The sequence below is a fragment of the Artemia franciscana genome, chromosome 11 (genome assembly GCF_032884065.1).
Source record: "Artemia franciscana chromosome 11, ASM3288406v1, whole genome shotgun sequence".
Classification (NCBI taxonomy): domain Eukaryota; kingdom Metazoa; phylum Arthropoda; class Branchiopoda; order Anostraca; family Artemiidae; genus Artemia; species Artemia franciscana.
The window spans coordinates 33,946,781-33,961,906 of NC_088873.1; the positions used below are offsets into that span (position 1 = coordinate 33,946,781).

The window sequence follows — 15,126 nt, forward strand, 5'->3', positions numbered from 1 at the left end:
TGGTATATTTTTAATCTCAATTGATTTCTAGCAATACTTTTTTTCATTTGTTGTCCACCAAGTTTTATCCCGCCTTTTCTTGCAGATATTAAATTGTGTTTTAGCTCCAAGTGTCAAGATCCAGTTTAGCTCCAGTTTAGTACCTCCATATTAAGTGTTGATTAGCTCCAAGACTAACAAGTTTTTTTCTACTGAAAGTAATAAACAATATCGAAACTTAAAACGAACAGAAATTATTTGGTGTATAAAGGGGGTCGTCCCCATGTCAGCCCCTCGCTCTTTACGCTAAAGTTTGACTGTTCTTGTCCCAATCCTTAAGAGTGACTGCTGAATTCAAGGGCCGTGGATTTGGAATAACAAGCTTTTTTAAAGCGCTAACAAACTATTGCTTAACGATCAGAGGGTTGAGGAGGGAGCAACCCCCTCGTATGCGGAATAATTTATGTTTGTTTTAAGTTTTAATGTTGCTTTTCTGTTTTATTTGAATTTTTTATTTCGTTAATTATTAAGAATAAAAAGTAATCTAGTTTCCAGTATAAGGGTTATAGGGAAATAGTAAAAATATTCCGTTTTATCCTCGGATTTTTTGAGAATTGATCTTCAAAGTGTTGCTTTCATAAGACATTGTTCTCCTGAAACAAAATTGTTTCTTCCCGCCATTTCCTCTGAAACATATTGTATAGCCGTAACATCATAGAAAATGGTAAATCTCTCATGTCGCCAGCTGAAAAATATAGGTTCCCTTATCCTTAGTTTTCTGGAGAAGAAAGCCTGTCTTCATCAAAATATTTTCTATGGACTTTCTTCCTTTGCAGTTTCATGTAAATTTGAAAGTAATTAGCATATAAAAGCATGCCTCTTTTTCTCAGTCTATATCTATAATGTTGTAATAATCAAAGGAATTGGTTTTTTATGCTGATTCCAAATATGTAAATTTCATTAATATTACTTATCAAGAGTTTTAAATATTTAATATTACTTATCGGAACCTGCGAGTCTGATGAATTTTGCCTGATTTTCAAAAATAGGAGTTAAACACCCGTCTAAAAGGCAAGTGATCCTAATAAAAAAGCACATCATTAAATTTAGCATATCAGAAAACCCTACTGCAGAGGTTTCAAACTTTTATCTACTAAAATGTGGAATTTCTTTTTTCAAAAGGTAGATCACAGATGTAAGTTTGTTTGATTGTTTTTGTTTTTTCCCAGGGATGATCGTGTCCTAGGAGCACCATTTATCATAGAAGATTGGAAAAGCGCGTGTTCGATTGAAAGTAAAAGTTCTAGTGCCCTTTTTAAGTGACCAAACAAGATTGGTGACACAGAAAATTTGCGTTTTCTGCCATTTTATGGCACCAAACTATAATTTTACCCTAAAGAGGACCAAGTTGCTATCTGAGATAGCCAATCGATTTGAAAGTATAGAAAACTGTGCTTTGAGCTTCCCAGTTACAGAGAAGAAAAAAAAACAACTGGCATTTATTTTAAACCTTCATTTAACTAGAATAACTGACTTCATATTTCATAAAACTTGTATGCATTGATGTGTAAGCCTGCATTGCTATTGTGAAGAAGGGGCATTCTGTCATTTTGTAGGTGAAGGTGTGTGTCAGGTGCCTCAAAGAGTGCATATTAATCCCTATATATCCTAACTCTCATAGAACTTTCAGACAAATATAGAATGGGTTTTAAGGAAGGGGCAAAAGTAGAAATTGATTTTTAATCCTTCTTGATTCCCAGGAATATTTTTGGCCAGCGCCTTTATTGTTGGTGTAGGGTGGGGGGGCTAATAGTGCTCCCCCTATTGCAATTTTTTTATATATAGCATATAATATTACACTTAAATGGCTGCCAGCACAGAGGTGAAAAGGGCGAAGCGAGGTGGGGGGTTGGTAAGTACTACCAGAAACTTTGTTTTCATTGATTTGAATGGTAATATTTCTCCTTTCCTGTTTTTATACAATGTTTCAATATGTTTAAGCATATGTAGACAATGTATCCAAACATTAGATTTTAAATACAGCGAGGGCTTCAGACATATAGGAGGTCCAAAGCTGTTCAAGATTTCAATTCATTATAATTTTGCTGTTAAAAATTTTGACCAATAATATACTACTCCTCTCCGTCCACCTGAAATTCTCTAGTAAAATCATCATTGAGAACTTGTCCACAAAAACCAGTGTTCATCGAAAATCTAGACGAAACATTCAAGTTTTGTCTTAAATTTTTATTACAACCTAATATTTTAATCCTTAAGCAGAAAAAGGGATATGCTACCAATCAGTTTGTAATTAGTTATATATACAAATTAACAGCAAGAAATCAGGGGCCTACGGAGAGGGTAGCCAACATAATATTTCGGTTAGGCCTGAAAATGATCTGAAAAACGATCAAAACCAAATACCCCAAAAAATTAAGTTTTTTTCAACTGGAAGTTAGGAGCAAAATTAAAATTTAAAAGTAACGTAAAATATTTCGTATTTGATGGGGACTGCCCCTTCCTCAACCTCTTACTCTTTACCCTAAAGTTTGACTTTTTGCCCCAATTCTTCAAGAGAGACTGCTGAAACACAACCAAATAGTTACTAGTGACGAACTGTAAGTAAGGATCAACTCGGCCCAAAGTAACAGAAACTCTTAAAAGTGGAATTTTGATAACAAGAGATATATTATAAGAATAGGCTTTTTATGCTGATTCCAAACTTTCATTAAGTTTAATGCTCAAAAGTTCAAAAGCTACAAGCCTGAGAAAATTTCCCTGATTCCCAAAAAAGGGGGCCACCTTCTCCAAAAAACCAGGAATCTTATTGAAAGTCGCGCCATCTGATTCAGCGTATCAGAGGACCCTGTTGAAGAGGTTTCAAACTCCCATCTGCAAAAATGTGGAATTTTTTTTAATTTTTTTTTGCCGAAAACAGTCCCCTTTTTAAGTAAACATAAAAACTGCAATTCAACTAGTCCCCCTTCCACGCCTTTTTATCCAAAGTCATCCGATAAAGATTTTGAGATAGCCATTTTGTTGAGCATGGTTGAAAGGTCCAATAACTATGCCCTTTGGGATGACATGACCCCTCCACCCCCCCCCCCCCCAGCCCCGGAAGGACTAGTTGTTATAAACCAATTTTTCGCATACTGGTATAGTATTTGTTATTGGGAAGTATACAGACATTTTTCGGAAGGGGAGAGTTTTCTGTGTAGGGGATTTCTTACGGGGAGAATTTTCTGTTGGGAGAGATTTTTCTGGAAGTGAACTTTTCCTCCAAGGGAAATTTTACACGGGAGGAATTTGCCAGAATTCATATAAGAAATTATTTTATTTGTCTTAATTTCTTTTTGGTGGCTCAGTTTTACTACTGATCAGGTGGATCAGTACTACCGGGACTTGTCCGGGTTAAATTTTCAGCGGGGTTGGAACTCACTGGGAGATTTTCTGTGGGGGGGATTTTCTGCGGGAGAAATTCTCCTTGGGGTAATTATTGTCAGGAGAAACTCCACGTGGAAATTTTTCTTCGGAGAAACTTTCCATTGGGGTGATGGGATTTCGGGGAAAAGTTGTCCTCGTATGGGGAATTTTCAGCATGACTTGAAAAACGATCAGAAGTTGAATGAAAAACCAGTCTTTTTTCGGTAAAATTCTAGTTAATTGACTTCTTGCTATCTTGGAAAGGGTTTAGGTTAGGAAAATGAAACTTTCAGGGATGGGTTTACAGGCTAAAGTATGTCCCGGGAAGATATTTTAAAGTACCCACCTCCACTCCTTCTTACTCTAGAGGGCCCTGAAATTTGCCTACATGACAGGTCTATCTATACCTATTGAAATTTTGACAATACAACATTTTACATTAATTTTCTGTTACTAGTTGCTTTTTCTCTGCCTTTAGTTCTGAAAATGCAATTCCTGTTACTTGAGTAGAATTTTGAGCCATATCAATGTTTTCTTTCAAAATTTAGGAAATGTATTTGCATATCTTTAAAACCTTATAAAATGGAATCGAGCTAAGTTATGAAGCTGAAAACAATTTTGTTGTACTTCAATTAAGCAGAAGATCTATTTTGCAAGGTTTCACTTTTATAACACACATATTTTTAAAGGTCATCAAAGGTCAGGGCCCTCTAGAGGGAGAAGGAGCGGAGGTAGTTGCTTCAAAATACCTTCCCGGGACATACTTTAGTCTGTAGATTCATCCCTGAAAGTTTCATTTTCCTAACCTAAACCCTTTCTGAGATAGCAAGAAGTCAATTAACTAGAATTTTACCCTTTTTTCAAATAAAAATATGTTAAGGAGAATTTTTCAGGCGAAACCGTACGCAAGACATAAAATGAAGAAGGTGTTTCCAAACAGATCGTGGTAACGACCCGGCAGCGACAGGGCTCAATAGTAACCAAAACTCGAAAAAAACGGGATTTTGATACTAATAGATACATCAAAAGAATCAGATTTTTATATTGATTATAAATGTATAAGTTTCATCAAATTTAGTTTTACCCATCAAAAGTTACGAGCCTGAGAAAATTTGCCTTATTTTAGAAAATAGGAGGAAACACCCCCTAAAAGTCATAGAATCTTAACGAAAATCACACCATCAGATTCAGCGTATCAAACAAGCATACTGTAGAAGTTTCGAATGCCTATTTAAAAAAATATGGAATTTTGTATTTTTGGCCAGAAGACCGATCGCGGGTGCGTGTTTTTTTGTTTTTGTTTTTTGTTTTTTTCCCTAGGAGTGATCGTATCGACCCCGTGGTCCTAGAATGTCAAGAAAGGGCTCATTCTAACGGAAATTAAAAATTCTAGTGCCCTTTTTAAGTGACCAAAAAATTGAAGGGCACCTAGGCCCCCTCCCACGCTCATTTTTTCCCCAAAGTCACCGGACCAAAATTTTGGGATAGCCATTTTGTTCAGCATAGTTGAAAAACCTAGTAACTATGTCTTTGGAGTGAATTACTCCCCCTGAGTCTCCGGGGGAGGGGCTGCAAGTCGTAAAATTTGACCATTGTTCATATATAGAAATGGTTATCGGGAAGTGTACAGACGTTTTCAGGGGGATTTTGTCTGGTTGGGGGAGGGGGTCGAGAAGTGGGGGTTACGTGCGATGATCTTTCCATGGAGAATTTATTGTGGAGGAAGAGAAATTCCATGAAGAGGGCGCATGATTTTTTAGCATTCCTTAAAAAAAAAAACATGAAAAATAAATATGGAAGTTTTTTTCAAATGGATGTAAGGAGCAGCATTAAAACTTAAAACGAACAGAAATTATTACGCATATGAGGAGGCTCATTTCCTCCTAAATACCTCGCTCTGTACGCTTAAGTATTTTTTGTAATTTCGACTATTTATTCTAAGACCTTTGTGATTCAGGGGCCATTCTTAAAGAATTGGGATAAAATTTAAGCTTTAGTGTAAAGAGCGAGGTATTGAAGAGGGGGCGAACCCTCTCATATACATAATAAAATATACGAAATAGAAGTTCTAATAAAAACGTTCGTAAAAAAATTAAAAGTTCTAGTTGCCTTTTTAAGTAACCAAAAAATTTGAGGGTAAATAAGCCTCCTACCCCACCCCTTTTTCTCAAAATCGTCCGATCAAAACTATGAGAAAGCCATTTAGCCACAAAAATTAATATGCAAATTTCGTTTTAATCATTTATGTGAGGAGAGGCAAAAATCACAACATATATTAATTCAAGAACGTTCAGAAATTAAATAAAAAAAAGTTTTTCAACTGAAAATAAGGAGCGACATTAAAACTTAAAACGAACAGAAATTACTGCGTATATGAAAGGGGCTACTCCCTCCTAAACGCCCCACTCCTTTCGCTAAAGTTTTTTTTTATTGTTTTAATAAGTAGAGTTTTGAGAAAGGGTCAAACTTCAGCGTAAAGAGCGGGGCGTTTAAAAGGGAGTATCCCATTTTATATACGGAGAAATTTCTGTTCGTCTTAATTTTTAATGTCGGTCCTTACATTCAGTTGAAAAACTTGTTTTTTTATTTAATATATAAAAAGGAATGAGAAGTGAAAAAATTGATAAATACCTTTTCCCTATCAAAATGACTTAAAATCGTTCTAGCTTGGAACCTAATTTCTCAGACATTTTACCTTCGTGGGGTATATATTTATATGTAGTATATTTTTAATCTTAAATTTCTTACAACTCTCAAGCAGTGGGAGTACCGTATTACACACAGGGAGGTAGTTGACCATGAAATACTCCTCCCCCGATGACAAATTAATATAGAATTGCTGATTTTCATCGTTTGGTTGTATTACCCTAATCTCATCTGCCTTTCCCGGCCCTGTCCTCTGGTTTAAATTAAATAAAAAAACAAGTTTTTTTTTAACTGAAAGTAAGAGGCGACATTAAAACTTGAACAGAAATTTCTTCGTATATGAAAGGGGCTGCTCCCTCCTCAACGGCCCGCTCTTTACACTGAAGTTTGACACATCCTCTCAGCTCTACTTTTTATAACAGTAAAAAACTTGAATTTTACTTGAAAAATTGAAATTTTTTAAGACCAAAGAAGAAAGCATTTGGTGCTCACAACATAAAAACCTTTTAGCACTTCCGAATGATTATGGTGCTTGATCTTCATGTTGTCATTGACGGATACGGTGTCGCTGATGCCTTTGAATAATTATTAGATATATCACGATCGCCTCATGCTTTCAATTTAGGTCCTCAGGATTTTCGATCGTTCGGGATAGCAGGGAAAAAAAATCTATTGTAAGTTTTTATTACATTTGGAGGTCAATGTGATTGTAGACGAAGTATATTCTTAAAAGGTTTTTTTTTGCGTATTTTTCTGTTTTGGGTGTCTGGCAAATCCTATAATCAATGTTCGAATTAGTTTGAATCAAAAACAAATATTACCTCAAAAGAAGTTTTTCAAAGAAAAGCAAAGAGCTGATTAAGTAAGTCAAATAGTTTTTCAAGCGTAAACCTACCATAAATCATTCTATAAGTAAATGCAGCCCAAGACGAATAGAAATCATAGGCTGCACAATGGCGCTGCTTAAGGTAAGAGCGATGTGGACACAATTCATTTATTTTTTCTATTTTGTTTTGATTTCAGACCAGGGCACTTCGTATCGAAGGGAGCTGTTGTGGGAACTTCGAAAAGGGCTCATCCGATTGGAAATTGAAAGGGTTGGTGCCCTTTTTAATAGTTCAAAGCTATTGGAGGGCAACTAACCCCCCTCCGACGACCACCATTTCCCCAATTACATTCAGTAGAAATTTTGAGATAGCTATTTTGTTCAACGTAGTTGAAAAAATCTTTGAGGATGACAACCCCCCAACAGCCGTCAGGGCAAGGGTTGTAGGTTACGCCTTGGGCATAGCCTATAAAGTTTTTATAGAAAAGGGGATTTTACAATCTTCAGAGGATTCTCATTGGATTGGTAATCAGAAGTTCTAGCACCCTTTTTATGGTTCAAAGTGATCGGAGGGCGGATACCCCCCCCCCCCCCCACCGCCGCACAAACACGTCGTATTTTCCTGAAATGAATCTAATAGAAATTTTGAGATGGCCATTTGTTGTCATAAAACCTCTAAAAGGGCTCATTCGATTGGAAATCGAAGGGGCTAGTGCCTCTTTTAATAATTTAAAGTTATGAGAGGGCAACTAACCCCTTCTTACGACAACAATTTCCCAAGACACATCCAATCAAAATTTTGAAATAGCCATTTTTTTAGCGTAGTTGAAAGGTCTGGAAATTATGTCTTTAAGGATGACCCCCCCCCCACAGTCCTTAGCGCAAGGGTTGTAAGTTACGCCCCGTTTGTATATAATGTTTTTTATGGAAAGGGTGGTCGTATAAATTCCGGGGGGGGGGGCTCATTGGATTGGAAATCAGATGTTTTACTCTCTTTTTAAGTCAAAGTTATCGGGGGCACCTGCTTGCTCCCCCTCCCTACATTTTATTTTCCACAAATGCATCCGATAAAAGTTTTGAGATAGCCATTTGTTCGAAATAGCTCAAAGATTGTATAATAAGGCCTTTAGGTGGGCAGAATCCCCAAAGTCTGGGGTTAAGGTTTAGTCATCCCTTAGGGGCATATAAAGTTTTTATGGAAGGGGTGGTCGTGTGAACTTTAGATGAGGCTCATTTGATTTGAAATGTATAGCTCTAGTTCCTTTTTAAGAGTCAAACTTCATAGAGACCTACTAGGCCCCCTCACTGACATCCCCTTTTCCCAAAACTTATTCAATTGAAATTGTGAGATAGCCATTTATTTACCAATAGTTCAAGAATCATATAAATGTCTTTAGGGTGGACACAATCCCCCAGAGCCCATTGGCAAGGATTGTAATTTATGCCTGGGGCATATTAGGTTTTGTGGAACGGGTAGTAGTATAAACTTTGGATCGGATGGAGTTCATTGGATTGGAAGTTGCAAGTTTTAGTGCCCTTTTTAAGAGTCAAAAGTGAATAGAGGGCAATCAGCCCCTCCCTCCAAGACTATCATTCCCCAAATCATATCCGATCAAAAATTTTAAGAGAGATATTTTTTTCAGCCTTGTTGAAAGGTCCAGTAATTATGTCTTTGGGGATGTCAATCTCCCCACAGTCCTCAGGACAAGGGCCGTAAGTTAGGCAATTCGTTCTTTGTTTACACATAGTATATGTTATTGAGAAAGGTATGCATGTTTGAACTTTAATTTCCAAGAAGACGAAGGGTATTCAGGTGAGTCTTTCAGAGAATGTTGAGGAGAGTGTTGAACTAAATCAAAACACGTTATGTGTATATGGGTTGTCAAAAGGGTGCAACACAGGAATAACTGAGTATATAATAATTTGGAAAGTTCAGGAAATAATAAGGGATGCGATCAAAAAGGCAAGATTTGCATGCTACCAAAACTTCGATAACTACCACCACCACTACCACAGTGCTCCATTTACAGTATTAAGGGGAAATTTGAACTAAATCAAAAGATGCTATGTGCATACATATTGTCAAAATAGCGTATATCAAGGATTGATTTTTTGGCATAAAGTTGGAACTTTCAGAGAATACTTAAAGGGGAAGATCATCTCACCAAAAGGCAATATGTTCAAACTTATGCTAATACTACTACTGCTGCTACATTTACTATTGCTACTTATATTTTAACTACTTGTAGGACTAAGAGCATTGAGATGAAAATTTCAAGAAGTATATGAACATACAGGTTGTCAAAGGGATGTAACAGCAATGTCATAGCAATGGCTTGTTGTATTAAGTAGGAACTTCCAGGACTTGATGAGAGGGATTTTCAACTGACCAAAAGACAATAGGGTAATAATAGTGTTACTAGTATTACTACTGCTGTTGAATACTATCAAATGGTTCGTGGTAACAAACTGTAAGTAAGGAGCCACCCGGCTCAATAGTAACCGAAACTCTGAAAAACGGAATCTTTACACCAGTAGATGCATCAAAAGAATCGGATTTTTATGCTATTTTAAATATATTAGTTGCATCAAGTTTAGTCTTATCCATCAAAAGTTACGTGCCTTGGAATATTTACCTTATTTTTGAAAAAAGGGAGAAACACTCTCCAAAATTCTTAGAATCTTAATGAAAATCACACTGACAGATTTAGCGTCTCAGAAAACGCCACTGTAGAGGTCTGAAGCTCCTTCTGCAGAAATGTGACATTATGTATTTTTTTTGCAGAAGAAAGATCACGGATGTGTGCTTATTTGTTTTTTGCTTTTTTTTTCTCCCGGGGGTAATTGAATCAACCCAGTAGTCCTAGAATGTCATGAGAGGGCTCATTGGAACGAAAATTAAAAGTTCTAGTGCTATTTTTAAGTGACCAAAAAATTGGAGGGAACCTAGACCCCTCCCACGCTCATTTTTCCCTAAAGTCACCGAATCAAAATTTTGTTCAGCATAGTCGAAAAATCGAATAACTATGTCTCTGAGGACGACTTAATCTCCAACAGTCCCTGGGCGATGGGCTGCAAGTTATGAATGTTGTCCATTGTTTACCCATTTTGCCTATTTTGAAGTTTGAAGGGGGGTGAGTGGGCCTGGGGGGAGGGAGTTGTGTGGGAGAATTGTTTCATGGGGGAGGAGAATTTTACCAGCATTGTTTAAAAAACGATCAGAATTTCAATAAAAAACAATTCTTTTCAACTGAAAGTAAGGAGCAACATTGGAACTTAAACGAACAGAATTTTTTACGTATATGAGGGTGTTCGCCCCCTCGTCAATATCTCGCTCTTTACATTTAAGTTCGAATTTTGTTCCAATTCTTTAAGAATGATCCCTGAATCACAAATGCCTTTTAATTAGAATAAATAGCTCTTTTGAAAATTCTAAAAATACTTTAGCGTAAAGAGAGAGGTATTGACGAGGGGTGAACACCCTCATTAAGGTAATAATTTAATAATAATGAAACTCAAAATGAACAGAAAATAAAATAAATAGCCGGGTCAAACTCAAAACGAGCAAAAACTAACATGAGCAGGGCTGATAATCCCCATGCCTTCTCAAGACCAGAACATAATTTGCGCTTTACTCAAAACAAAATATGTTTTAAATGTTTTCACTCCTCTTACTTTCATAGATAAAAAAATATCAAAACTTTAAGGAATAAATATTAGTATATTTATATTAATATGACAACCCATGGTCATTTGTTTTGTTTCTTGTTGATTTTTTTTTCAGTAAAGCGCAGATTAAGCTCTGGTCTTGAGAAGACATGGGGATTATCAGCCCCACGCATGTTAACCTTTGCTCTCTTTGAGTTTGACTCGGCTTTTTAATTGTAGTTTCTGCTCGTTTTGTCTTTCATTTATTTATTGATAGTCATGTGTGGTAGTTTTACGCTTGGAAGATTATTTGACTTTATTTCTGTTCATTCTCGGCTTAATGGAGCTCTTTACTTTTCTTTGAAAAACTTGCTTTATGGGAAAACTTTTTTAAATTAATAACAATAAATAACCAAGTTAAACTCGAAACGAGCAGAAATTAAGAGGTGTAGGGCTGATGCCCCTCGTGCCTTCCAAAGAAAAGAACATTATTTCCTCTTTACTGAAAACAACCCTTATTCGTGCAAAGTACTTTTGTTTCTCATATCATATCGTGAAAAAAAAGAATATTACATAGAGACTACTTCGCTTTTTTACTGTGCTTGCGCTGCCTATGATCTTTGTTTAAAAATTTTGTATGCAATGAAGGTGAAACAAGGCCGTGTTTTTAAAATCAGATTTTTGTCTTAAGTTATATACAATCATTGCAGAAAGATAGGCGCATTTATTGGACCTTAACTTTTATTGAGCGATTCGAAGGATTTGAAACACGAGAGATTTGATGGCAAAATACTTATATACATCATTCAATCTTTTTCAAGCTTCCAACGTTCGTCTATTTTATAGGTATTTCTTACTAACGCCTCTTGTCAATTAGAAAAACAGTTGGTAATATCAGGAGTACAGGTCTTCCTCTTCTTCAACAGGACCAATAGTTCGATCTTTAGCTGTCATCTGGAATTGAAAATATCATATGAAACCTCACTATCCTTCTCCTCATTTCTTCTTCTCTGTGCATTATTGGTTATCTTTTGTTTTAGGTTACGTCACCCCTGACGCATAACATATCAGGCACAGCTAAAGCATGCGCACAAACTGTGATAGCCACCTATTGGTATTCAGAAGTTAAATCTGGATTGTGGTGGCTCTCAAATCTTATTGTCCTCGGAGGAAGTGCAGCATACACACGTGTCCGACAAATTGAAATGAAGAAAGTGAATACGTATCAGGACGTGAAGGCGTAGAGGATGATATACGTTAAATATTGCACGTTTCATGTTTGTTGTCGTAATAGACATGGAGGTCTAAGTGTTTAATCCGTTGCAAGCGTGGAATCAAATAAAGCACAAGAAAAACCAGTTAAGATAAGTTTAACTAGTTAAAGGATTCTAGGCCTATAAAAAAGGGAGAATACCTAAATTTCAATTAAGCACTAAATCAAAAGAAGAAAATTGTTACACATTAAATAAATTAAATATAATTAAATAAATTAAATAGACTCCAATCAATACTATAAGAATTTTGTAGTTAGCGGATAAGAATGTTGCCAAATAAGTTTCTCTTTTTTTGGATAATCTATTCAAAGGCTGTTTTGATCAGTTCTATAAAACAAAACAGGAGAAAGTGTAATTGCAAAGAGAATTTTAGCTTAAGGGGAGAAAAATTTATCTGTCGTTCTAGAACGTTCATAAACATTTTTTTATGCGACATGAACTGCTAAAATGTTAGTTTCATTGATCTTGTAATGTAAACTGTTGAGCGAAGTCAAGGTGAATTTGTCATTTTGGGTTTCAAACCGCTCGTGGTAACAAACTGTAGGTAAGGAGCGACTCACCTCAATAGTAACCGAAACTCTAAAAAAAGAAACTATGGTAACAGTCAATATATCAAAAGTATTGGTTTTTCTGCTGATTTCAAATATGTAAAATTCATTAGGTTTAATGTTACCCATCAAAAGCTAGTAGCATGAGAAAAGGTCTGATTCTGAAGTAGCCTGATTCTTGAAAAAGGAGGAAACAACCCCAAAAACTCAAGCTATTTTAACGAAAATCACACCATCAGATCCAATATATCGGAGAATCCTACTGTAGGGTTTCAAGTTTCTATATACAATAATGTGGAATTTTGTATTTTTCGCCTGAAGAAATATCACGGATACGTGTTAATTTGTTTGTCTCTGTTTTCCCAAAGGTGATTGTATCGAATGAATGGTCCTAGAAGATCGGGAGAAGTCTTTTTCGAGTGGAAATTAAAAGTTCTTTTTATGTGACCAAAAAAATTGGTTTGGCAATCAGCCCGTATCTCATGCCCCTTTTGCCCAAAAAGCATCCGATCAAAATTTTGAGACATGCAGTTTTGTCAGCGTAGTTTAAAGGTTCAATAACTATGCCTCTGGCGATAACATTTCCCACCATTGTTCTTAGGAAAAAGACTAAGTTGTGTAGGTTGCCCATTGTTTACATATAGTAGTTGCGATTGGGAAATGTACATAATTTTTTTTTTTGGGGGGGGGTATCTTCTGCGGGGGGTTTTCTATTGGGAGAGCTGCCATGTTTATTAAAGTTTCGGAGTGAAATTTTAAGTGGAAAATTCTATACAGGACGTGGGGATTTTCTGTCATGATTTGAAAAACAGTTTGAAGTTAAATTGAAAAAAAAATTCCACTGAAAGTAAGGAGCAACATAAAAACTTAAAACGGACAGAAATCACTTCGTATATGAAAAGGCTATCCCTTCCTCATACTTCACTCTTTGCGGCAAAGTCTTGAAGTTCTTTAAAAATACTTCTTATTCAAGTTCAACGGTCCTCATGTTTTAGCAGTCTTTCATAAATGAATTTTAATATAAAATCAAACTTTAACGTAAAGAGCGAGGACTGAGGAAGGGGCAGCCTCCTCATATACGTGATAATTTCTGTTCATTTTAAGTTTTAATGTTCCTCCTTACGTTTATTTGAAAAGACTTGTTTTTTTTTATTTAATGACTTGATGAATCAATCATCTGCTGAAAAAATGTCCAGAATTTCTTTGGCATTTTCTGACGTGCTTCCTTTTGCGGACTAGAAAATGGCTTCAAGCGCATTTTAGAATGAACTTGGTTAAACAGGCTTCAAATAATGTTCATTGCCTTGGTGAAAAGAAGCTTTTTTGTTATTTTTAATACTTGAATCTTTATTTTTCATTTATTTAATCTTTTAATTTTTGTTTTTATTCTTGTTTGAGCATTTCTTTCACATTACTTTTAATTGCTAAATCTCTAGTGCTAAAATTTATTTTAGTTTTAAAATTTTTATTGCCGAATCTAAAGTTATCTAAAGTAAATTAATTTTTGAAGACTCATCTTTCACACTGGCTGTGAAAATTACTACAGAGTGGGCCAAAAGTCACTGATGCCTTCGATAAGCTCTTTGGGTTTGAATTATTGAACCTTGATTGTAAAATTTTACAATTTGTGTACGTTGTACGGTACTGAATTTTTCCATAATTAGTTTCTAGGATCTGAAAAAAAATAAAATATTAAGAAAATAATAAATATTAAGAAATAAAAAAGATATTGAAAAATAAAAAGGGTCTGGAACTTTTGGTCCCCCCGGTATGTTCACCTCAGGATATCGACTAGTGCCTATTATATAACGGTTTCGTCATTGAAAACAAGGTAATAATACACTTTTAAGTCACTTTTCTTTTGCAAAATACCCTTGCCTCTAAATTATTCGGGTCTTTTTTTTGGTAAATACTACTTCAACGTAGATAACTCCTTTCACTCATTCACACTTTACTTTCTTGTAAATCCACAGCTCTCTGATGTATTTGTAATTATATGTTGTAATTATATGTTTATATGTTCGTGTTTATGTGCTATTTGTTTGTCTCATATGAATGAATGAATGAAGGACTGTATTTAAAGCCATTTTTCAGGCCGTATACATACATATATAACAACAAACAACAAACTAACTAAATCATGTAACACTCGACTTCCGAATAATAAGACGGACAAAATTTCCGGACAATATTTACGACTGCTACTATATTTACTCTTGACGTCGGCTTCAAAATTCCAAGAAGGGGCTCACAACCACCCACCCTAAGAAAGTTCCCTCTTACCTCTTTTAGCCCCTGACACCTGAAAAGAAAATGGCCCAGCTCATCAAAATCACTGCAAATCGGGCAAGTATACCGCATATTGATCAAAGACTTAATGAAAATAAACTTTGCAATTTGTAGTCTTGATTGTGTCCATAAACTACTTTAGTCCAGCAGAACCTGAGACCTATGACTGAACTATAATCAAGAAGCCCTAAACTGCCTGAGACTGCGGTTTCAACGCTAAGGAGCACCAATAAGGAGGAGTGGTAGGGAGGATCTCTAAGGAGGAGTGGGTCTGTTTGTCAATTTCTGACGTTTAAAGCGAATGAAAACTATAACTCAAAAAGAGTTATTTTTCACTTTTCCGCATCCCCTCTGAGGTAAAAAAGAGTGCATTTCACACGAAAAGCGTGCAAGTTGGCAACCCTGATCTAAGAGCCTGATATCCCACTAATTATTTGCTCAGTTAATTGCGGCAATTCAATAGACGTTATGTGAGATTTTCTAGAAAACTATG

At 35.7% G+C, this 15,126-nt stretch overlaps 1 protein-coding gene across 1 annotated transcript in view; it reads left to right on the forward strand.

Annotated features, from left to right (window-relative positions):
- The window catches only part of LOC136033123 (GDP-fucose transporter 1-like), an 86,377-nt gene extending 74,499 nt beyond the window's left edge, over positions 1-11,878 (forward strand). The window contains exon 4 of the mRNA XM_065713753.1: positions 11,563-11,878. Within this exon, the coding sequence (XP_065569825.1) occupies positions 11,563-11,766 (204 nt within the window). The 3' untranslated portion in view covers positions 11,767-11,878. The remainder of the gene's footprint in view (positions 1-11,562) is intronic.
- The last annotated feature ends 3,248 nt before the right edge of the window (positions 11,879-15,126 follow it).